At 37.4% G+C, this 26,503-nt stretch overlaps 2 protein-coding genes across 2 annotated transcripts in view; both read left to right on the top strand.

Annotated features, from left to right (window-relative positions):
• Positions 1-3,011, top strand: part of LUZP4 (leucine zipper protein 4) — a 195,386-nt gene extending 192,375 nt beyond the window's left edge. The window contains 1 exon segment of the mRNA XM_031446599.1: positions 2,717-3,011. Coding sequence (XP_031302459.1) covers positions 2,717-3,011 — 295 coding nt within the window.
• A 645-nt stretch (positions 3,012-3,656) lies between these two features.
• The window catches only part of PLS3 (plastin 3), a 76,275-nt gene continuing 53,428 nt past the window's right edge, over positions 3,657-26,503 (top strand). Inside the window, exon 1 of the mRNA XM_031445563.2 lies at positions 3,657-3,758. The gene's annotated coding sequence lies outside the window, so the exon portion shown is untranslated. The remainder of the gene's footprint in view (positions 3,759-26,503) is intronic.

Raw genomic sequence — 26,503 nt, 5'->3', positions numbered from 1 at the left:
AAAACCTCAGGGGGAGATCAGAGCCTTCCATGACATCAAAGGAATACAGGAAGAAGAAACAGTTTTCAAAATTTTGTGATATTGATATTAAGGCATTACAAAGATGCATGGGATTGAAAATTGGAGAAGGAAGGAAAGGGCAAAAACTTTTAGGCTACTGATTCACAGTGTCTGTGAGAGACTTAGATATAGCCTTCTGTTTTTGTTTTTATATGAATAGAACCATAAAATATCCATTAGTTCAACATTTACTAAACTCCTATGTGCCAGGTGCTATGCACGGTGCTGTTAAGATGAATTAGAACCCATACTATTTTCAGAAAGACAAGAAACAAGTGTTGGTGAAGATGTGGAGAAAAGGGAACTCTTGTGGTGAAAATGTGAACTGGTTCAGCCGCTATGGAAAACACTATGGAGGTGTCTCAAAAAAGTAAAACTAGAACTACCATACAATCCAGCAATTCCACTTCTGTGTAGTTATCCAAAGAAAACAAAAACATTAATTTGAAAATATATATGCACCCCTATGTTCATTGCAGCTATTTAGAATAGCCAAGATATGGAAGCAACCCAAGTGCCCATTTAATAGATGAATGGATAAAGAAGATGTGGTGTATAACATACAATGGAATGTTACTCAGCCATAAAAAAGAATGAAATCTTGCCATTTGTGGCACCATGGAGGGACCTGGAGGGTATTATGCTAAGTGAAATAAACCAGATAGAGAAAAACAAATCCCATATGATTTCACTTACATGTGGAATCTAAAAAGTGGAACAAATGAACGAACAAAATGAAACAGACTCAGAGATACAAACTGGTGGTTGCCAGAGTGGAGAGGGGTGGGGGGGATGAGTGAAATAGGTGAAGGGGAATAAGAGGTACAAACTTCCAGCTATAAAATAAGTCACGGTGGGGGAGGGTATATAGGTCAGTGGTGGAGTGCATGCCTAGTATGCATAAGGTCCTGGGCTCAATCCCCAGTACCTCCATAAAAAATAAATAGATAAATAAATAAACAAACCTAATTACTTTCCCACCGACAAAAATAAATAAATAAAATTTTTGAAAAGTCACAGGGATGTAATGCACAGATAGACATTATAGTTAATAATATTACAACAACTTGAATGGTGATGAATGGTAACTGGACTTATTGTGGTGATCATTTTGTAATGTATAAAAATATTAAATCATGTTGTACACCTGAAACTAATATAATATTGTATGCTAACTATAACTCAATTTTTAAAAGATGAATTAGAGCCTATAATCTGCCTCTAAGCTCTGAAAGGGACCCTGAAGATCATCTGTGTCTTTCCTATATATAAAGGAAAACTACCAACTTTGGGTTATTTTGTGAATGACCCCATATGAGTTAAATTGACAGTGTGAAAGATCAGAAAGAAACGCAGTTTGAATAGAGCTTTGAGTCTGAGTCTCCTGTCTTAGAGCAAAATGTTAACTTCTGAAAAGGCCCTTTAGATTTTGGGCAACACAAAAGTAGCTCAGTTACATCAAAATGGCTATCTTAACAGTATTCATTAAAATGGAATTCTACTTGGATTATATTGTTGAACTTGTTAAATAGGACTCTCAACCAGCATTCAGATAGGTACTTCTGTGTTTAGGGCATGTTTTATCTGTTGGAAACTACTGAGGCAATGCGTGCCACTGCCTGCGCACCTTGTGGCTTTGAAACTACGGACCACTGCACTTCCATTAAAGTGACATTTCCTGACAACTAACTTTTGCTGAATTCTGACATCCTCCATGTTAGTAAGTAAAGTAAAGCTTATGTACAGCTTCCATGTAGCCTTTTCTGAATAAAAAACAGGAAAGCATCAATAGCATATGCATAGGATTCTTAAAATTGTGACTCATTCTAAAGCCTAACACTTGAAAAATAAACTAAAATAGAATACTAAGTAATTGAGACAAATACATCCATACTTGAAAATTCAGCTTGTGGAGTCCCTTTGTACAGACATACTAAGTCTGTAATTTTAAGTTTTAAAGCAGGTGGAAGCTCTGCAGTGGTGACTTACACCATAAAATGTAGGAAACTGAAGTACTATATTGAGTGTATCTAGAAATTTTGTGTAAAGAATATCAGAAACCATACCAAACCTTGGGCCAGTTACTGAAAGCCAGAAATCTCATTTTGAGCCCCTTGTAAATATGTGTGGCGGTGTACTGCCTGGTCCACCCAACACGAACATGTTGAAATCAGTATTTTTGTGCTGACCCAAACCTGACCCAGTACAAAATCTGTCACAACAAAAATTTAATGTTTCTGAAAGCATGATTGCCCTCTCATTTCTTTTTCACCTTTCTGTGCCTTTCATATGTTCTTCCAGTTGGTTAATCATTAATTAATATTTAACGAGGCTTTTTCCCAGTGCCAATTCCCTCTCTGCTAGTCTGGCTTTTTAGGCAGTATATGAACTCCCCTTTCCTGCCCATTTAAGAAGTTCTGGCACTCACTATAGGTTAATTTCTCTAAGGAAATTCATAACAGCAGATGAAGTGAGGGTTCCTTGACAAGACCATTCAATTTTTCAGGCCACTCTTAATTTAGCATTTTTCCTAGTGCAAATAAAATGAGATGTACTTGAACCAACTTTAAATTCTTTAAAAAATTTCCAAGCCCACATATCTTGAACAAAATGGTTGTGACTGAAGCAGGAAAGGGCCTCGCCTTCTCTTCTACAGCTGTCCCACAAGCCAGTCTCTTGACCTGACCCTGGAGAATCCGTCAGCATCTGGTCCTCAGGGCCGATTTTGGACCTGGAGTGAGCCAAAGGTTTGGAATGCAGATAAGGAGAGGAAACCTTGCCGATTCAGGAAAGAGGTCAGCTACAACATTGGAGGCCAAGAAGAAGAAAAGGTACTCTGGGAAGCAGGAGCATGTCTCCAAGTTTTCTGTGGTGAAAGGAGACAGATGAGAATTGATATCCATTTCCAGTCAAATGAGTGGAACCATGTTACTTCCACCGCCCCTTCCTAACTCCACCTCTCACTCCTTTTCCGAATGGACAAACGGACCAGACAGGTGATTTAGGTCAACTGTTTACTTGGCATGAAGTCAAATACATGAGAGCTCCGTCCTGTCCCTACATCTGCTTCCTAGACCCAGTAGAAAAGGGAAGATTGCTGAGGTTTTCCCTCTGTGTTGTTCCACACGTGGGCTGACTGGAGCAGAAGAAACTACATCACGTCCCTTCCTATGCCGAGCTTCTCTTCGCGACGCTGGGGAGAAATTGTACCCTCCATAGACTTAAATAGGGGCTTGCTGACGTTCAAACTCTCACTCCGACATTCTCAACCCTCTCATTGATTCCACACAATTTTTTGGAACGTGGTCCCCCGAGCCAGGCTCCAAGGACTTCTAATTTCAGCCAGGGAGAGGGAGAGGGAGCCAGGGAGAGGGAGAAACAGGAGCAGAGGACCAATCTCTGATCCCTGCCGCAGAGTTACAGTCCCCATCCCTCCAGGGCGCCCATCCCGGTGCCTATTCTCCCAACTCCCCACCCAGTTGATGTGACAGGCTCGTGGTCCAATCCCCTTCCTGGTTCCCAGGCCGACTGCTAGCACCACCCGAGCCAATGGCGGCGGCCGAGGAGCGGAGGGGGTTGGCAGGAGGGGAGGGAGCGGTGGCTTTAGAACCACAGCCGCAAAGATTCCGAGAGGCAGAAGTTGTCTGAGTGCGTCGGTCGGAGGCTGCCGGGCCAGATCTGGTACTCTGCGACTTTCTGTAAGTGCTTTGCAGGCGCGGGAGGGCACGAGGGGAGCGGGGTCCCTGGGCGTGGGAGGGAGTGGGTCCAGGGGAGAGCATCTCCGGGAACCCCGGCAGGAACGTGCCTGGCATGGGGGGCTGGGGGCCCAGAGAGGGAGACTGGAGAAATATCAGTCGTAGCCCTTGGGCGCCAAAGCGATCGTTCGCATCAAGGATGGATGGGAGTGAGCGAATGTTCCCCACGACTACCACCCGCCGCAAACACGTTTTCTGCTCTTCACTGGCGAGATAGTGTTTTCTCACTAGTTGCTCTTAACTTCTTGCCAACCTTGGGCTGGAGTCCTTGACGCCAACCCTTGCCCTTCTCCTTTTCCGTGGCGGCGGGGCGGCCCCGAAGTGGAAACCGAACGCCTAACTTCCCTCTGTCGTCCTTCTCCAGCTACTGCCACCCTCCTCCCCCTCCTCCGTCTGCTCCGGACTCAGGAAATCCCGGAGCCGGCTGCCTGCGACGCCTCCAGCCTCCGCTCGCCCGCCTCTGGTGACCTCGCGGGCTCACCCCGGCCCCCGGGGCTCCGCGGGGTGCCGTGGCCCAGGGAAGGAAAGGCTCCCGTTGCCTGCCTTTCCGCCTGCTTCCCTTGCCATTAGCGAGCGGGAGCGTCGCGATCGCACCGCGTCTCCCTATGAGTAAGCACTTTTTTCTTTTCAGTAGCAGAACATCTCCGGGCCATTAGGGCAGTACCTTTACCGTTCTCCTCTCCCCCGACCCCGCGTCGCCTGTCTGGTCCCTTCTCAGCTCCTCTGGCTCAGCAGCCCCGAGCGCGCAGTCGAGGCTGTGGCCGTCCGGGACCTCTCGGGGCTCCTTCGGAGGCAGAGCAGAAGGGGAGGTGGAAGGGGGGCAGTATCCCCCTCCCCCGACACAGCTGCACTTGCTGGTGTTTACTTTCCCCCCGTCGCAGCACTTAGGCGCTCTAATGAGAGGCTGGGGGACGCCGACCACCCCCGCCTTGGCCTCTCGCCAGTCCCAAAGTTGCCGCCACCGCCGCCGCCGCCGCCGCCGCCGCCGCCGCCGCCGCCGCTGCTGTTGCTACTACTTGCTCTAATGTGCTGGCGATCCTGACGGCCCGGCTCCAGGGCAGAAGATCCCAGCCCGGGAGGTGGAGTGGGCTTAATGCTTTCTGACACTTCCCGCCTGCATCGCTTCTTGTTCCGCACCTGATCTGCACAACATCCCGGGTGGTGCACAAGGTTGAGTTTAGAACTAACTGGGTTCGAGAGCCTTGCCATATAGGATCAGATAGACGGGATGCTGGGGGTGCCCGGCCTGTTAGGAGGGATGGGGGGTGGGGAAGAGAGCCTGGCTGGCCGCACAGTTGGTAGAAAACCTAGATGAAATTAAAACCTTTGAGAGGTAAGTACATATTCTGCTTTACAGGATTTCAAAGTGTATTTGGGAGCCTAAACTTGATCCCGAAGATGCAACTTACAGTGAATTCCAACGTAGTGGCCGAAGCCCCCACACATGCCAGTTGGCATCACGTGCCCAAGTCTCTGATGCCCCTAGGGTAATGGTCACATGACTTCTTTTGACTTAAAACTGGAATGTAATGGCTGAAGTCCATTTTCCCAAAACTGCCGCGACGAAAAAGGGGAGAGGGGTGTGAACTAGCCTGTACTCAAGGGAACTCTACTTAGATTTGGATGAGGGGAACAGGAAGGGAATTTGGCACTCAGATTTTATCCAAAATTAAAAACAGGAGCTGTTTTTAAAATAAGGGCTTGAAATATGTTTGTGCTGGGATATATATCTCCCCTGTGGCTCTTCAATCTAGTTTTGGCTTTTCTAAATTTTAAAAATATCTTACTAATTATTTCCTAGGGTAATCATCCTTTTATTCATGCCCTATTTCATTCCTAAATGATAGATTTGAAGCTATATCACATAAGTTAGTGTTAAAAAAAATTAGGCTTTGTCCGTATTCCTGGGTTTGGCCTATATTCCAATTGAACTGTTCTCTATATTAGGCATCTGCTTGAAGGTGGTGGATAATAATCTCTTGGCTAAAATTAACCATCAGTTATTGTGGTTTGGAATTAATTGGATCAGAAATCAGGCACAAAAACTGGACACTAAATTTAAGAAATCGAGCTGGTTGGATTTTGCCTGTCAATAGATTAGTAGAATAATAATAAGAGGAAATGGGAACAACTCCCATAATGACCAATACCTGACCCTGTGGCCCAAGTTAAGATTGCTGGTGGAAAAATGTGGCAATTTTGCTTTTGCTATTCAGATTATATATTGCAGGGTATATTAAAGGGCAGAGGGACATATGAGGTTGGGGGTTTAAAAGCTTTACTTATTTACAAAAATAGACCCAGTTGATCAGTATTCAGTCTTCAAAACAAGTAGGGCAGCTAAAAATGAAACTGGGAACATTTAAGAGATTTTGGCTTTGTATGCTTTAGCCAAAACCTTGTTGTCTACTGCAGCAACCTCTGAATGACTTGAGCGCTCCATTTTCATGCTGTGCATGGGTTTGTAAGCCTAAAAACTAGAACAACTTTAAAGCACATAGTTCTGACGGCAAAGCTAGCTTTGCAGCACAATTAGCTGAAAGTGGACTCGAGCTGCACCTGAGTTAATTGGAGTTAACTATACTGGTAGATACACCCCCCTAGTGGAAGTGAGGGGATAATATAATTTTAGACTGAACTCCTAATATTTAACCTTAAAAAAAAGAGGAGTACAACTATCCAACTAGGTTAAAATGGTAGGAAGATAAGCTCTTCTTAAAATAGTATATAACTCGTGTCAAAACAGGATCCTCACTAGGCTCTCAGTCCACAGCCTTTCATTGTCTTGGGGCGTCTACTCAGTTACAACCACTGACTTCATTTTTTAGTGATATGATCTAATAAACACACGCTTTCATTAAAATTAGGGGATTGTGAGTCAAATTCTTAATTTCTACCGTTAGATCTAGCAAGTTACCCAACTTTCTTTACCTGGAGTGGGGAGCCAAATAAATTATGTTCTGCCTTGATTTAACACAGACAGTCAACACTAAAGACCAGGGTCTCCAGTCTGATGCCATCATTTAGAGTCAATTGCTAAAAATGTCTACGCTTAATGCATTTTGGGTGGAAGGATTAATTATAACTAGTGAGCAATATTTGGGTTGAGATTAAGTCTCTTCTACAAATGGTTACAAGCACATTAGACTTGACCATGACTGTTTATACTGGCAGAATGTCAGTATCCAGGGCACTATCAGGAACCACATGAAATTTTGCTCGTAGGCAAACAGCGTGATTGTTTCTGAAAAGAAGGGGGTAGTAGTTTGGCCAGCTTGGCCAGCTTGGCCAGCTTGGCCTGAGCACGAAAGTGATTCTTTTTGGTGAAACTGACAAGGAAAAGGAGAAAAGTCCACTTCCCATTATTCCATAGCCTGTTTTAGGCATTTCTACTTGCCTTTCTAAGAAATTTACTGACATATTCTTAGCACACATGATAAATTCATGAATTTGCTATTGTGTTTGCTATAATCTGGGTGGAATGTGTATGCCAAATTGTTTTTGCTTTTTAGTACAGATTTCACAAGTAGCTGGTATAAAATTGAAAATGAGCATCTATCAATACATGACACTTTGAGTATCTTTTTGGAATCATTTTGTACTTGCTCGAATGACAACTTTTCTTCTGGTGAAAAGTGATGGGGGAGAGTTTGATCTGTGCAAATAATAAAACTCAGTTTAGAAGAAAATAGCTAGATCATGTTTTGAGTCTGTATAATTATTCTAGAGAGTGATACACCATATAATGTATGTTCAATGTGTTGGAGGTTTCAGAAGCTTTTTGGATACATCATACTGTTGGAAGGTCTTTTAGATACCAGTGGTCACTAGCTGTTTTTAGTTTGGGGAGAGTTTTGGTTAAAATTATGGCCTGAAAACATAAAAAACCTATCTAATCATGAAATGTCAGTCTCAGGAGAAGATCTGATAATTCGTGGGCCAACTTGTAGTTATGGAGGTGAGACAGCTTCCAAAAATTTAATATATTTAATAACATAGAATTTGCCTTATTTTTAGCACTTGAAAGACAAATATGAGAGAGTATAAACTGTTTCAAGGATGAAAAAGCGTTGCTATTAAGTGAAAATTTCAATACTAAGAGGGGGAGGGTCATAGCTCAGTGGTACAGCACATGCTTAGCGTTACAGGTCCTGGGTTCAATCCCCAGTACCGCCATTTAAAAAAATTTTTCCCGATACTAAAGGGGAAGTATGTTAAACTTGCTTCAGAAGAACTAGATTCTAGACATGGCTTTGCCACTGACTCATAGTTTGATGTTGAGAAAATCACTTAAGATTATTATATTGATAACTGACGTTGAGTACATACACGTGCCAGATACCATGCATTTTCTCATTTATAAAATGAAGGCATGGCTCAAGGATTTTGGTTTGCAGGGATTTTTCTTCCCAAATAGATATAGTCTGGCTTATTTCAGTTATATTTATCAGTTGATTTTTTTTCAAATTTTAATGCAACTATACTGAACCAAGCTAAATACCTTCCTAGTTGGCAAATCGGTGATTATCCAGGAAGATGATCACCAGTTGCTTATTCCATGACTCATGTTTAAAATACAGAGACACCATTTATATCATTCCTTATCAAGGAATTTTGGCACATTAAACCTACTGATTTTATATTATGAGATAGCTTAATTTTTTTAACAGTGTAGAAATTTGTTTGATGATAAGGAGGTAGTATTGTTTACTGGAAAAGGCATTGAGTGGAATCCAGGGTCTTTGAGTCCTCTACAATTTGGACAGATAGACCATCTTAAGTAAATCATGGAAGTTCCCGGTGTTCGTATCTGGATTTTACTTTGTTTGTAAGCCATCTGTTTCCAATCTATGTATTTCACAGGCACGCTGAAAGGATAAATGAGCTATGTAAGCCTTGGCTCTTCGGCAAACAGGTGCTCTATAAATTCAAAGTACTGTAGTAGTATATCATATAAACACTAAAGCTTTAACAGGAGTTTACAAAAATGGTAGAATTCTCATCACTTAAGTCTTGCCACATTTTTACTCGTCTGTAAGTGTTCTCCAGCCATCCACTTTTACAAGCAAAGGAGAAATAAAGCCAGACATACTATAATGAAAAATAAGAGACATGGTTGATAACAAGAGAGTAAGAACCTATATGTGTAATACTTCCTTATATTTTTTCCCTCCAGTATTGTGCCAAATAGCCTATTAAAGCCATTAATGTGGTGGAATTTTTTTTAACCCTTCCCAAGTAACTACTGAGCAGTATTTTGGTGTTCATTGGTAATCGTTACAAAATCCTTTGGCTTATTATACTTCATTCTTAGTTTTATGATTGCCTGTAATACGAGGTTTTGTGCAAAGCTGCTCAGGAAAAAATCAAGTGTTTCTCTGTATAATTGCACTCTAAATTGCATATGCAGGTATGGATAAGCACATAATCTGTATGTTTAAGTTGTATGCCATCATTAACACAGAAAAGGTGTGAAGTTAATGGAGATCTTCATTTGAAAAACAAACATGTTTTGGGCTAGAAGACTTCTGAGGGGTCATTTTCTACCCCCGCCCTCAAAACTATTAACTTGGAATTGATTTTCAATGTCTGTTTTCACCTTGCCAATTACATGATGGTTCTTTGTCATTCTTTGCGTTATCATGCATTTTTATTTTGTAGGCTAAAATTGATAACATTTGTTTAAGTATCATTCGTGTAGTGATAGTACTTAATGAGAATGAAATAAGCAGAAAACCCTGAGTTAAAGGACTTTTGAAATAACCTGGTATCATGACTAGTTCTGAAGAGGGTTCTTTTTGCTAATTGAAGTCATTTTCTTTTGTAAATTCTGAGCTCTTATTTCTAACATCTCTTGTTTAAAAGATTAAATAGCAAATCATTTTTTTGTAATGTAACCCATTGATTGAGAATACAACTCTGATTCTCTTAAGCTGTGTTTAACTTATATGTATATATAAAATTTGTTTATATATAAAGTGTATCTATAAAGTTTTTACTTTCTATAAAATAGAATTTGTGAGGGCAGTATAATAGCTGTGAATTTTCATATTATTGCATCCTATATTATATGCTCTAATTACAGTGTTGCACTCAGACTGACATTCTGCTGTTGACACTGAATAATAAATATATTGTCTTTTGTAGATGAATGTAATTTTTAAGGCTTTTACCTGTATTTCTTAACTTGCTTATGTATTACCACTTTTGCCATTTCTTACTCTTTTTGATGTTTGGGAGTTGGTATTTCAGGTCAGGGAGAATTACCATTTAAGACTGTCAAGTGTTTTCTCAGAGGTGAAAATGGTAAATGATTCCTAGGGTATATCCTATTGCTATCAGTATATATGATTTAGTTAATCTGCTGGAAAATGTCTTAAGTGGTTGTGTACTTAAGATGGGCCGTAGTAAAAATTTTAGAGGAAAACATAAAAGAGTTTATAAAGAAGAAAATAAAAATTACTCATAATTGTACCATTCGTTCATATTTTTTAATCTGTTTCTTGTGCAGAAAGTAAGATATTTTAAAATTGAGATCATACTGTACATACAGTGTGTATCCATTCTTTTCATGTTTTTATGTTTACATGTAATCAGATATTTTTGAAAATGTGTAAATTACTGCATGCTGTTCTATATAATGGATATTTCATACTGTATTTCACTAATCCCAGATTGTTGGAAATTGGCGTTCTCTCCCTGTCTTATAGATAATGCTTCAGTGAACATCCTGAGGCAAAAACCATTTTATGACTCTGATTATTTCTTTGGGATAAACATTTAGAAGAGAAATTGCAAAGATTTTTGTTTTTAAAGATGAATTCCTTTGACAGTCTCTGAGATTTAAACATTGGGTTAAAAAAAAAAGCCGTTCTTTATATAGCGTTTCGTATGTGGCTAAACTGGAAGCTGGTTTAGGTAAAGTATATGTCTTGGACATATTTTGGTTTCCTCTGATCTACTTAGCAGGTGCAAGGCAGGATGAAGTAGAATCCGTGGGGTGTACAATCATAGGAAGTTCTATTTTTTGAAACGGAACTGTTAATGGGGGAAGGGAGACAGGTTTGTATTTAAGTAGCCATTAGATTTCAGGTTGCTATAAAACTCAGTTCAAGTATACAAAGCTTATTTGTGACCATAAACCTTCAGGATCCTAAAGAAACTTCTAATCCTGAAGTTGGTTAGATGGCTGTGTTTGTTGATAGGCTTTTTAATCTCAGGCTGTTGGTCTCTTGAAGTACAGCTACACCTCTGAGATATTTCAGTTGGGTTCCGGACCATGGCAATAAAGTGAATCACACCAATTTTTTGGTTTCCCAGTGCATATAAAAGTTATGTTTACACTAGACTGTAGTCTGTTAAGTATGCAATAGCATTATGTTTTAAAAAATGTAGATACCTTAATTTAAAATCCTTTACTGTTGAAAAATGCTTATCATCGGAGCCTTCAGTGAGTCCTAGTAACATCAAAGATCACTGATCACAGAGCACTCTAAGAAATATAATGATAATGAGAAAGTTTGAAATATGGTGAGAATTGCCAAAATATGACACAGAGACTTGAAGTAAGCAAATGCTATTGGGAAAATGGTGCCAATAGACTCGCTTGACGCAGGGTGGCCACAGACCTCCCAGATGTAAAAAGTGCAATATCTGGAAAGCGCAATAAAATGAGGTATGCCTGTTCTTTGACATTCCTCAATAAACTCAAAATTTTATATTTCATTCAGGTTGCTTAAATAATTAAACTCAGATCCATTAGTGGGAAAATTTCTGATGCCACCAAGTTAGTTTGTGCCCAGTTTCAGTCTATGGTATATTCCCAAATTACAACACTTGACTTAACAAATATTTTGTATATTTGAAAGGCTCATTGCACACTGCATCTACCTCTCTAAACTTACCCGTGCTGCCTCACAGACCCTTTCCTGATGTTTGTCTCTTTCCCCCAGTTCACTAGTGGCACTAAGGACCATGTTGGTCTGGGCATCCCATGATGACCCAGAAGCGGTGTGGAAAGTTTTGTCTGACCGACAACTCATTCTCACCACCTCCTTTTTCTGTTCTTCTCAGAGAGATCATGTACATGCTAGGTGTTGTAGTCAAGATGGATTTTAGCATAAAATATGAGTTCCAATGGTTTTGCTATTTTATATGTCTGTGATACTGGGGAAGTTTCTTAACTCCTCAAAACCTCAGTTTCACTATAAAATCGGGATAATGTCACTTGTTTCCTTAAAACCGAGAACATTTATAAAGAAATTAACGTATAGTAGGTCCTCAATCAATGTTCCCATTTACAGGGCAATTAATGTTGCCTTAGGTGATCTTTGTCAGGTATCTGTATCTACCTCTTCATTTGCCTCTAATTTAAACTTTTTTTCCTGAAGTATCACCATTCAAGATAAAGTAGTTTATTTTTTCTGTTTTATTTAATAGTATTGTGAAAATACGACTTTCTAATGCTTTTTATTACAAATGGGGAGGATTTTAACAATTTTCCAGGTTGAAGAAGCTTCCTGGCATAGCTAAGAAACCTTTTTTACCATTTAATTTATCCTTTTATGAGGATATGCCATCCAGCAGTCTAAATTCACCCTCAAAGGAAAATTGGAAACATGACTCTTTTAATATATATTACAGACACGATTATAAACTAATTGCCACTAACAAATATAGCTTAGATCAGGATGAAAGGTAATAGGTAATGTTGCTGCCTGATTTTTGAGGGAAGAAAAAAAAGGTTCAAGTTCTTCAATGTTTCTACAATGGCAGAAATAGTCTTGACATTAGTGTTTAGAAGTTTACCTTTGAAAATATGGGAGAAAAGAGAATAAACTAGTGAAAACTAAAACTGCTGGTGAAGACAGAGAGTTATAAATTAAATCTGACACGTAGCCTTTAAACATGGGTGAATCCAAAACATATTAATCTTAAATTTACAATGCCCATTATTTCCTCTAGTGGAAGTTTTCAAAAGCAAAAACCAGGAAATGATGACGGACATTGACACATTCAGTAAATATTTTGAGCAGTTTGTGGGTCTCGAGTTTAAAGCTACAGTTGAATCATTTTTGCAAGTGATTATAAATAATAAAAATTTTATATTTTGTCTTAATGACAATTAAAAAAACAAATATAGCCAAGTAAGCATTAAGTATAGATAACCAAAAAGTAATATTGATAGATTTACATGTTTAAAAATATAAGCCAACCCATACATTTGGTGTCTTATCCTAAATCAAAGTGTTCCAGCATTAGCTGGCCCCCTGAGGAAAAAAAAAAAAAAGCAAACTAGAATATATTTACAAATGCAAATAAAAGGTGGCAAATTTCCCTAACCAGAGAAGATTTGTGTAGAGATGAAGGGAAGTTTGTTATGTTAAGTCAAGTACCTTTAAATATGTAAGGATTATATAGAAGGCCTACAGGCCATATATAAATAGATGGAAAACTCAGGAAAACTTTAAAATGTGCCCAAATATATATTGAAATAGTACAAACTATAGCTAGAGAAATAGTTAGCCAAAGATAATAACATGGACAATGCCTTAATTAGTCTGTTTGTGAAATGGCTTCATCATTCAACTAAAATTAGTTTTTTAATGAAGACTGTTAGGTGCTGACATTACAAAGATGGATAAGACACTCCTTCAGTCTAGTAGAAGAGAAAAGTAATATTGGATTTCATGAAACCTAAAAATATTCCTACATGTAGAAAAGGAACTTAAATACGGCCTTTTTTCTCAACATAAAATAATTTCTAAATTTAATCCTTGTGTGAACAAAGACATTCACGTATAACCCAGTATAATCAAATCTAAACTGAGAACAAATCAAATTTAAACATTGTTATTTCTTTGCAATAATTATTGCATCCTAAAAAAAGTGCCCACCATGAGTTAATTTTACTTAAATAGAACATTGCTCAGCCTATAAATGAAGGTCAGCAGACACCAGTGTCTTGGAATAAAATAGCCCTTTGGCAAGAAAATGAGCCACACCCCATTTAGTTTTTACAAAAATAAAATTCTTTCCAGCTTTACTAAATTGTAGATGTTGTGCACAGCATGTACTTCTGCAGTAGTTGGTTCTGCAGCTGGGGAAATGTCTGTGTATGCAGAAACCCTGAAAAACATGGATTTGCCATTACTGGTACAGGCGGCTCTCATATTTTCTGTAGTAGAGCCTTCTGTTAAATTTTATCTGATGCAAAGGTAATAGCAAGTAACTCCAGGTATAGCTGACACCTTTATTTTCTGCCTTGAACTTCTTGATTATTACAGGCTTTAAAATGAGCAGGAAAACCCAGGATTCCAAATCTGATCATTGTTTCATTTGGTGGGAGAGGATCAGATGGATGGACTGTATCTGGGTGTACTCTGTCCGCTGTATATGGGTTTTTTCAAAGACAGTACTAAATTCTTGTCATGTACCATGGGAAGAACTGTACTTCTAGGGAGAAAGAAAAATAAACCCCTTCTCCTAGTTCTTTCACGGTGCACCTAGCACACAGTTGGTCTCCAAAAATACATCTGAAAGAGTATATAAATGTCCATGAATGGGCCTTGCTGATAAAGAAAAATTAAATTGTGAAAACCTAATGTGCAAGTTGGTAACTTATGAACCACTGAATAAAATACATAATGATATGACCCTATAAGAAGACTAAGCAAATGGCTTCCTTGGTTTTCTTTCTCTTTTTTAAAAAAATTATTTGCATTTATTTATTTAGGAGGGGAGGTAATTGGGTTTATTCATTTTAACGGAGGTACTGGGGATTGAACCCAGGGTCTTGTGCATGCTAAGCACCCACTCTACCACTGAGCTATACCCTCCCTCTTCTTCCTCTTTTGTTTTCAATGAGTGGTCAGGTGTGAATGTTAAGGATGGCACTTTCATTATGAGAACTGCTTAATTTCAGAATCAAAGAGGGAGGAAAAAAGAATCAAAGAGGAAATTGGAACATATAAATTTTTTCACTTTTTAAAACCATTTTATTAAGGTAGAATTCACATTCTGTACCACTCATGTAAAGCATGCAGTTCAGTGGATTTTAGTATAGTCATAGATACACACAAACCATCACCAATTTTCCAATATTTTCATCACCTCAGAGAGAAATTCCATACTCTCAAGCTATCTCTCTCCCCAGCCCCCCAACCTCCCCAACCCTAAGCAATCAGTAATCTACTTTCTGTCTATAGATTTCCCAATTCTGGACTTTAATATGAGTGGAACATACGGTCTTTTGTGACTGACTTCTTTCACTTTGCATATTGTTTTCAAGGTTCATTCACATTGTAGCATGTATCCGTACTTCATTCCTGTTTATGGCTGAATAATAGTCCATTGTATGGCTATACCACATTTTGTTTATCCATTCTTCCGTTGATAGACCTTGGGTTGTTTCCACTTTTGGCTATTATGAATAATGGGACATGTTAGTGTTAAATGTCTAACCATGAGTCAGCTAATGAGTTAGAAGTGATACTGACAAAATCACACTTCATTTACCACTACTCTGCTGTTATGTAAATCCTTGCTTTACCTCTGAGCAATATTGATTTCTACATCTAAGTGTAGCTGTTTTTTTCTTGTTTCCTGATGCTTAGTAACTTATTATCATCAACTTGTTTCCAATACTACCTCTTTCCTTAGTAATATTTTTCCTTAAATAATAGAAAGCCTGAAAAAGTTGTGTAATCAGCTTTTCTAAAACTTGCTGTATAAAAGATTTATACAAAATTCCTTATTTAGACACATTTATTGAGCACCTACTATAAGGAACAAAGGTAAGCAGTATTAAGTATTGCAGAAGTAAATGATAAAAGCTTTGAAACACAAATGTTTTTCAGTCAATCTAAAGTGTTATCGAGCACATCTAATATATTTTTTTAAATTTACTTTTCAAGTATGAAATTATTCACAGAACAAAATTCAAAAGCTATAAAGGGACATAAAAGAAAAGAAAACTCTTGCCCCTGACTCCAGTCCGCCATTTCCCTTCCCAGGAGGTGACCATTAGTACTAGTTTCTTGTGTATCCATCGAGAAATAATATTGAGTACATTTAACATGTGACATTTTCAGAAGTGCTTGGTGTTTTACATTTAGAAAGTGCAGCATTGAATTTGAGGGAGTCTTTCTTTACCTTTTGACTTTTTAGGGGTGAGCATGAGAAGGAGGGATTATCCAAGGATGATCACCTTCAGTTACAGATCAGAGTTTTTCTTTCAAGCACCTTTGGCCCCAGATTCACCTACATAGCTTCAGATCAAAAGAGCTAATGACGTCTAGAACCAATCTCTGCCATTATCTTCTGGATTCCACCCGCAGAGAAATTCCTGGACCCAGTTGCCTTTCTCTTCTGGGCAGCTAGCACCTGGCAGGCCCATTAGGAAGGGATCAGTCTCCCTGAGAGAGAGGGCTGTAGTCCAGTCAAGAAAAGGTACAATTTCAGGGCGACCCATTTGGAACTTCCTATTTAATTACTTAATTCATTTAACAGGACTTTATTAAATTACCAACAGCATGCTAGGCACTGTTATAACTAAGATAAATAAAATAATGTGACATCGTTTGAAGTGCTCAGAGTCTAACCCAGCCACTGATTTTTACAGATGAGGCAACAGAGGTCTAACTGATTTTGACTTGCCCCAGCATGCAGTGGTCGAGGACACTGGTGGGGAATGGGGTCTCCTGATACCTAATCCATCAACTTATGTCTCGCCGTAAGTTTAAACACCACATCCAGAGTCCAGCTTTGTTTAATAGAAATGCCTCTTCCTCCCTGAATCAGTTTATACTAACTGGAGTTTTCTTTCAGATGTTAACAAAGAGGCAGATGCCGTGACATTGAAGTTGGCATGAACTTTCTGAAACTCACTTCACCTATAACGTATGCAGTTTGGTTTAACTTGATCAATTCTTCCATAGCTAATGGAAATTCATTAGCAATAGCTTTAAAGTGGTAAATTATTTTCTAGGTCATATTTTCAATCCAGCATACTCTTATGCTAAGAAAGCTGTAGTCTTAATCACTGATCTTGAAGAGTTTCCTATATTGTATTGCATCCAAAGGATTTTGAAAACTCTAATGCCAATATATTGGATTACATTGTAGGATTTATCACTCTTGATTTCTTCTAAACTGGATTTTAACACTCTCAGAGATGTAGCATTTTCTCCTTTGTACTACTCCTCACCAAGAAAAAAATTCCATTTCATTCATTTATTCATTCGCTTATTCAAATATTTACCGAGCACCTCTATAGATTAGGTATTTTCTAGGCACTAGGGATTATACCTGTGACTGAAACAAACGAACATTACCATCCTTATGAAGCTTACATCCTACTAGGGTAAGATAGAAAATGAACAACCATATGTATAGTATATTTGATGGTAATGTATTATGGAGAAAATTAAAGCAGGATTGAGGGCATAGGGAGTGGGAAGAAGGGCATTGCCATTTCAAGTCACATGATCACAGAAGGCTTCACTGAAAGGAGGATATTTGAGGCAAGACATGAAGGAAATCAAGGAGTAAGCCACGTGACTATCTGGAGAGAAGTGTTACTTAAGTAAATGTTTCTAATAACAGATATCAAAATTGTCTTGCATTGGTGGGGTTTTGCCCTGAAATTCTTCTTTATATCAGCTTGTTATTTTGGTATTGAACAGAAAAAAATACCTTGTACCCCAGATCAAATGCTCCAGTGGAGACATGAATTGACTGTATATAAAGCTATTATGATGTCAGTAGTTATGTCTATAATGTTTTGGAAAGATTAGTGGGAATAGTGTTTAAAATAGGGTATGAAATTGTCACAAGTAGATATTCTTCCCTTTTCCCTATCAATTTAATTATACTATATTCTGTGTTTAGTTCTGAGTTAGATTTTTAAATTGAACTTTTAAAAAATTTTTTAAAGTTTTTTGGAGAGGGGAGGTAGTTAGATTTATTTATTTGGGTTTTTTTTTTTTTTTTTGCAGGGGGAGGTAATCAGGTTTATTTATTTATTTGTTTGATTTTTCAGTGGAGGTACTGGGGACTGAACCCAGGACCTCAGGCATGCTAGACATGCGTTCTACCACTTGGGCTATACCCTCCCCCTTTATTTGTTTACTTTTAGTGAAGGTACTGCGGATTGAACCCAGGACCTTGTGCATACTAAGCACACACTCTACCACTGAGCTGTACCCTCTGCCCTAGTTGAACTTCTTACTTTGTGGAATTGTAGATTTGTAAGAAATAAAACAGATGTTCTGTTTTCCCCAGCAGTAACCCCTTGCAAGACCATAGTGAGCTATCAAAGCCAAGATGTTGGGGGAGGGTATAGCTCAGTGGTAAAGTTCATGCTTAGCATGCACAAAGTCCTGGGTTCAATCCCTAGTACCTCCATCGAAAAAATAAATAAATAAATAAACCTAATTACCTCCCCCCTGCCAAAACAAAAAAGTGTAAAAAAGGAAGCCAAGATGTTGATACTGATACAGTCAAGATGCAGAACAGTTCCACCACCACTAGAATCCCTTTCCTTACTCCTTTGTAATAGCCCACACTCCTTCCTCCCTCTCCTGCCCCCACCCACCTGCCCCATCTCTACCCCTGGAAACGACTAATATGTTCTCCATTTCTAAATTTTGTCATTTCAAAAATATATAAATGGAATCAGGGTATGCAACCTTTTGGCTTTTTTCATTCAGCATAATTCTTTGGAGATTCATCCAAGTTGTGTATATCAATACCGTCTTCCTTTTTATTGCTGAGTAGCATTCCATGGTGTAGAAGTACCACAGTTTATTTAACCATTCACTCATTGGATGACGTCTGGGCTGTTTCTAGTTTTTGGCTATTACAAATACAACTGCTACAAACACTTGTGAATCGGTTTTTCCATGAATGTAAACTTTTATTTCTCTGGGATTAATGCCCAAAGAATTCAATCCCTGGGTCATATGAGAGTTGCATGTTTAATTCTATAAGAAACTGCCAAGATGTTTTTTCCACAGTAACTGTACCATTTAATCTCCCACCAGCAATGTATGAGTGGTCCAGTTTTTCTACATCCTTGTGAGCATTTGGTATTGTCACTTTTTTATTTTAGCCATTCGGATAGATGTGTAGTGATACCTCATTTGGGTTTCATTTTGCATTTCTCAGCGGTTAATGATGTTGAGCATCTTTTTATGTGTTTATTTCCTGTCTGTGTTTATTTCCTCTTTGGTGAAATAGCTGTTCGTATCTTTTGCCTATTTTCTAATTGGATTGTTTTTTAATATTGAGTTTTGAGAAGTCTTTATATATTCTAGTTAACAATCCTTTGTCAGATATGTGGTATACAACTATTTTCTTGTGCTCTGTAGCTTGACTTTCCGTGTCTGAACAAGGTCTTTCACAGAAAAAAAGTATTTATTTTGACAAGGCCAAATTTCACAATATTTCCTTTTGGGGATTGTCTTTTTGGTGTCATGTCTAAGGCCCCTCCCCTACACATGGTTCCTGATGAATTTTTCAGATTTTTTAAAAAGTTTTATGGTGATATGTTTCACATTTAAGTCTATGGCCCATTTTGAGTTCATTTTGGTGTAAATCTTTACATAAAACTTACACATAATGAGGTTTAGGTCCAAGTTTGTTTTTTTTTTTTGATATGGTTGTCCAAATGTTCCAACACCCACCATTCCGCCACTGTTTGCTTTTGCACCCTTGTCAAAAATCAGTTGAACGTATCTGTGTGGGTCTGAGTTCTCTGGTCTGCTCCATTGTTCTGCATCTGTTGCTCTGTGACCACACTACCTTGATTGCTGTAGCTACAAGGTATGACTTAAAACCAGGCACAGTGAGTGCACCTACTTTATTTTTCAGTATATTTTACCTGTTCTAAGATCTGTTTCTTTCCACATGAAATTTTAGAATAAGCTGGTTGTGACTACCAAAAAACTATGTTGTCGATGGGAATTGCATGAACAAATTAGAATTTTGAGATTGCACATGTAATGTTAACTAAGTTAAAAATTATAATTCCATAAGGAAGACAATTTAATTTCTTTGATAGTCTCACGCTAGATCTTATTTTTTTAAAGTCTGCCTATTTCATGATTTTTTAAAAATTTTGTGATTTTTATATCATTGAGTATTAATTGGTCATTTCTTTTCAGGAAATAACTTGGATGTCTTTTTTTTTTTCCATTGCCAAAACTGAAACTTTTTTCAAAGGAATGACACATTCTTGATTTAAGTATACAACTTTCAAGTTCTAAATCATTGTTATTTTTGATTTTTAAAATTTTTTGAAGAGTTACTTCTAGAATTTTTTTTTATTGAGGTATAGTCAGTTTACAATGTTGTGTCAATTAGAATTTTTAAAGACATCCCCCATTAGATTGCTATTTATAAGACTCCTAAACCTATTGTTCTTCCGTAAGGGAAGTATGGTTTACTTCTTCAGTTGTTTCAAACAAATACGTTTCCCCAAATAGCAAAATGGAATATGCCAGTAAATCATTGGGATTTAGGGTACTGGAGTTTGGGATGCATTTGTTATTTATGAATAGTAAATCAGAAGTTTTTAAATGAAAACTTTTGAGCATTCTCATGCTTTGATCTTTGATCCTGAAAAATAAAATCTTAAAAATTGCAAGAAGAATCTGGTAAACCTCTTAATTTAAAAAGAGCACTTGGAAATGTACGATTAAGGGTAAAAAAAGATGAGGACTGTTAAACTGATTAGGGCCGAAGAAGAAAGGAAGAGAAAATGTCACCTTGTTGCTTTTGGGTGAAGGAAAAGCAAATGAGATCATGCTTTCATTTCTCTCTTGCTTTCTCAAGATAAAGCTTTTCCACCCTTCTTTCTGCTTCATGATTCAGGGTGGAAGCACCAAGAAAAAAAAAAACTTCTGGCTCTCTTTCCCATCCTGTTTATATTCTAAATTGGCTTTTATTGTTTTAATAAATGTATCACTGGCAGCCTGTAACATTATGAATATGGTATTAAGTGGTTACATGCTTATAAAGCAGGAATTTTTGAAAATCACAGTCCAGTTATACTACTTTAAACACAATTAACAATTACTTCTCAATCAGGAAAACTTACCCTAAGTTATAGCATATGGCTCATAGTTTTAGTATAATTATTACAGTGAAATTTACCACCACCAATATCAGTGATTTGTTTCTTCCCCACCTACTCCTAACTTTGTTTAGGTAATAGTCACAGCTACAGCAAAACCAATACTACTATGGGGGAAAAAAAAAGTGTAATTTAAGGAAGAATGCAATATAATGGTATTCATCCTAAACAGATATTCCAGCTTCTTTCTTCGCATATAGCTTATCTGCATTTTTTGTGTTTGGTCTAGTGAGAGACTTTTAAAAGCTCATTCTCTAAAGCAGGGAATTCTCAGAGCCAGTGAACCTACCGTAGTCTACCCCATCAAAAGAACCCTGCTAATGGCTTTAGCCAATTTCTGAGGTAATAGTACCAGGGAGAGGGTAAACTGGGAGACAGAAGAAGTTACTCCTGTGTGGATGACTTTTTGCTAGCAATATGATTTTCAGCAAGTGAAGACCGCAAAAGCCATTTGATTTGTGGCAGAATTAATTATAATGAGACTATTTAGCTGTACCAGGTTAATAGATTGCCAAATAAAATACTGAGCAAGCAAGACTGGTCAGTTACAATTCAGTTTCTAGAAATCTGAGCCAGCATAGTGTCATGTTTATGGATATAACTCCATCCTCAAAGAAATACGATCAGTGTATCTCAGCAAAAAAAAAATAAAAGTGATGGGGTATCTCCCAGACATTTGAATAGTAAGGGCACATAACGCTGTGTGAGACCAGGGTATTTTTGCAGCCAATCTTAAGGATAAATCTACATTGTATTCAGGATGCTGTGCTGAGCCAAACTTAACAATGACCATTATGTGTAGAAAATAGCAACCATTGTTGTTGCATTAAACTCTCTGGAGATTAAAAAAACATTTTAAATTAACCTAATAAAACCTTAATGACAACATAACCAAAGAAATGAACATAACCAGAGAAGAATGGGTAGAAGCAGAAAACAGTGCAATTGTGGAGTTATACCTGGCAAAGGAACCCTAATATGTGAAGCTGGTGACTGTTTACTTGTCTGAAAAAAGCAATTCCACATTTGCAGCAACATGGATGGACCTAGACATTATCATACTAAGTGAACTAAGCCAGATAAAGACAAATATCATATGATATCACTTATATGTGGAATCCCCCCAAAAAAGACACAAATGAATTTATTTACAAAACAGAAACAGACTCACAGGCATAGAAAACAAAATTATGGTTACCAAAGGGGAAAGGGGGGAAGGGATCAATTAGGAGTTTAGGATTTGCAGATAATACTATATACAAAACAGATAAACAACAAGGACCTACTGTATAGCACAGGGAACTATATTCAATATCTTATAATGACCTATAATGAAAAGAATATGGAAAAGAATATATATATGTATAACTGAATCACTATGTGTACAACAGAAACATTCTAAATCGACTATACTTCAATTTTTTAAAAAAGTAAAACAATTCCAAAAGTAAGTACACACACATACACACACACACACACACACACACACACACACGACGTTTGGATTTTTCAGCTAGGTCTTTAAGCGGGCTGTTTCACAATAAGCTCCCAAAGAAATGGAATTAATTTGTGTTGTGTTTTGAAAGTGTATATATATATGTGCTTGAAAGAATTACATGGAAGAATTAGACTGACAGAGTACTTGGTGGTTCTTGAAGTGAATAATAGCAATCTTAAAGGCATTTTGTTAGACAACGAGGCAGCAGTTTTTCTCTGGGAACACAGTCTAGCAGAAGACAGACAGAAAATACTCCACACGCAAATATATCTGAACCTCTTCACTGAATGCATTTAACACTTTGAAGTGATGGCAACATCTGGTAATGAGTAGAAACCAGCGTCTTATAAACTATGGCTTCATGTTACCACTTCATCTGAATTAGTCATTTAAGGGGGTTTTATACATCTTCCTAAGGACTGACAAGGTTAATCTTGTACTGGGCGGGCAGGCAGGAAATGCTGAAGAGGCTTTCTTCTGAAGGTTTCTTGATTTTTTGTGAGGTCAAAAAGTAGTCGCTTTAAAGTTTAGAAAGCTAGAGCAGTGAGATCTTCACAGATAAATGAGATTTTTCTGTCTTTCTGTGTGTGTGTGTGTGTGTGTGTGTGCATGTATGTGTGGCATGTTTAAGGGAAAACTTCATAAAATTCAGAGTTCTTTGTACTTACCATTCTACTTCTTTTCTCTGAAATTCCATTATTTTCAAAAAGTGGAGAATTTTGAAAAGTGGAGAGTTAGAAACTCATTTCCACTGCCAAATATGATCATGGACTCGGTGCCACTAGAAAGATGTAACCTACCATTTACTTGCAGATAGTTGTCAGGAGTCATCCTATTTTGTGGAGTTACCCAGTGGGACTAGAGTAGATGCCTTTCGTGTTTATTTACATGATTTGCATTAAAAGTGCTAAAAATTTGCTCTCGGTTATATAATAAATCACTATAGCAAATGCTGGGGAGTTTAATTCCTTTAGAATGCAGTGTTACTATCATATATTCATGTAATAGATACTTTATAAAATTTGAAAGTAAATATTTATTCCTGAATTTTTTTTCTTCCATTTTATTGGGACAGAATTGACATACACCAGTGTTTAAGTCTAAAGTGTACAGTATAATGATTTGGCATGCATACATCATGAAATGATTATCACAGGAAGTTTAGTGAACATCCATTATCTTATAGGTACAAAATTAAAGAAATAGAAAAAATTTTTGTGATGAGGACTCTTAGGATTTGCTCTCTTAACAACTTTCATTTATAACATACAGCAGCGTTAATTATATTTCTCATATTGTACATTACATCCCTCATATTTATTTATCTTATAACCAGAAGGTTGTACCTTTTGACTGCCTTCATCCAGTTCCCCCACCCTCCTTAACAGATACTTATTGAGTGTGTGCCAGGCACTGTTTTAGATGCTTGAGATAGATAGGTGAACAAAGACATATCACTGCCCTTCTAGAGCTTAATAAATATTAAAGATTAAAACAGTATAGCAATTTAAAATCTCTTAACTGCTGTCACTTAGCTTTAAAAGACCTACATTGAATGAGTTTTGAGAACTGTTTGTTACACATTTTACCTAAAGTTCAAATAGGGAAAAGTTGACAAGTTGTTTTGAATATATGCAATAAGCTGGAAGCTGATAATTAAATATTTGATTTTTTGATTCTCACTTTGATTTTTTGTTTATCAGTGTTATAATTAGACCCCTTGAGTAACTAAGGAATGTTACTGGTTTAACTTGTGGGTTTATTCTTTAGAAAGGGCTTAATTTATATGGGAGCGGGGCAGTGAGAATGGACATAGTTGCATTGGAAATTAAAGTATGGTATTTGTAAATGTTGTTTTCTGCCATTGGAAGAATTATAGAATACTTAATATATTGAATGTTCACCATGGAAAGTGAAAAAATGAATGTATTGCTCAGTTATTTTTGCATATGTGAGTAGTACAAGAGCTGACTCAAAGGAGATGACATGATGGTTCCTGTCCCGAAGTGAAATAAGATGATGGGGTTGTGGTGGAAAAATAATGTGGTCATGCCCATATTTGCTCGCATCTCTTGTTCATTTCCTTTTATAGAGGAAAACCAAAGAGAGTCTCATTTCTTATTTTTTCAGTTTCCTTTTGTATTTTCTCTTCATGCCATTTTCCTTTTTTTTTTCCCCTTAAAATTGCATTATCATGATTTGCAATTCAATTGGCTCAAGTTGTGCTTTGTAAAAGCACAGGTACCCCTTAGAATGGTCATAGTGGAGGCATTATACCCATTTTAGGGAATTAATTACATATATGGACACAGACACTCTGAGCTCCTTGGGTGTAAAAAGGCATGTTTCATAAATCTATTTCCTGATGCCATCTAGTACAGTGCCTTTGACAGAGTGGATTTTCATTCACTGTTTGTCTAATTGATGAACATGAGCCAGGAATTTTATTTCTGCTTTCCAAAATACCAAATACTTTCTTATAAGCTCACGGAATTTTTAAAAACTTATTTTTATGGAAAATTTCAAACCTACAAAGTAAAATAGCATAAGGAACCCCCCAGTTTCAATAGTTACCAATATCTGTTCTTATATTTCATCTTTTCTTTCCCCTTCTTTTTTATTTGTTGTTTGGAATTTTGCTTTAAAATAACCCACATTATTTTACACATAAATACTACAGTGCACTTAGTTTTTCATATTTTAAAATAGTAATATTTTCTACATTTTATACAGAGTTTAACTTTCAAACTCCTGTTCTATCTAGTTTAGGTGTCAAAGAAGGAAATTCTTGCTGATTATCAGAAGAAAAATCTGATTTGCTACATATTCTCTGGATAGTTTAAAGTAGTTTTGTAACAAATACATTGCCTTTCTTAATCTTTTAAAAAAATGTATTAAAAGTTTCTAAAAGCTACACTATCAATGGTAAGTTCTCACCTTGTGGACATGAACCTGATTCTGCAAAGTGTCCTTTGGGGGGGATAAGCTATAGATTGGTCCCTACAGAATTGATATTAATGAATTAATTTTTCTTTTCACAATTCAACAGCACAGAACTCACATTAAAACCTATTCTGGAAATTGTATTCTCAGTTTTGAGATTTCTTGTTAAAAACCTATGGACCTTATCTCTCTAAAATTGGGTGACTCCTTCATAAATATTACTAAATAAAGCACCAGTTCTCAAAAAAAAAAGTATGCCATATAGTCCCTGGGAGATCAGAATTACTTGCATAATAACACTAAGATGTTCTTTCCCTTTTCACTGTGTTGACAAAAGCAATGGTGGGTAAAACTGCGGGTGCCTTAGAATGCAAGGCAGCAGCCCCACACTGTATTTATTAGTAGTCTTTGTATTCAACACTATACCCTTCCTGTTAGAAAAAGACCTAGAACATGCATTTCATTAATGAATGTCCCTGATGAAGCAGGAAAAATTAATTTTATTACATCTCAACTCTTGGGGATACATCTTTTCAATATTCTGTGTGATGAAATGGGAAGTGCATAAAAAGCATTTCTGCTGCATAGGGATGTACAGGGGTTGTCTTGGGGAAAAGCACTTGTGCAATTGTTTGAGCTGCAAGCTAAACTAGCCGCGTTTTTTAAAAAACAGAAAACCATTTTTACTTGAAAGATCAAATGATGCATTAACTGATTCTTCAGAAGTGAATATTTGGATGCCACACTGATGAGGGATGTTGAAGGTAGGGGAGTATATATGTGTGGATGGGGAGGGCTCTGTGTGAACTCTGTATTCTCTGCTCAATTCTGCTGTGAACCTTAAACTGCTCTAAAAAATTAAAGTCTATTAGTAAAAAAAAAAGTGAATATTTGGCAGATATTTTATCAAAAATGAACCAAGTGTGCTTGTCACTGCAAGGACAACAACTTGTATTGTTGTTGAGAGTATTTGTTGCCAATGATAGTGATTTCAAGCAAAAATTCAGTTCTTGAAAACTTGCATCAGCCACCAAGCCTCAGTACTTTTCTAATGATATTGGTGGTGTTTTTAATGAAAGAAATTTGTTAGATGTTGTAAAATGAAGTTGA

Source organism: Camelus dromedarius, chromosome X (genome assembly GCF_036321535.1).
Source record: "Camelus dromedarius isolate mCamDro1 chromosome X, mCamDro1.pat, whole genome shotgun sequence".
Taxonomy (NCBI): domain Eukaryota; kingdom Metazoa; phylum Chordata; class Mammalia; order Artiodactyla; family Camelidae; genus Camelus; species Camelus dromedarius.
Note: the sequence above shows the minus strand (reverse complement) of the source record. Positions and strands in the feature narration are given on the sequence as shown.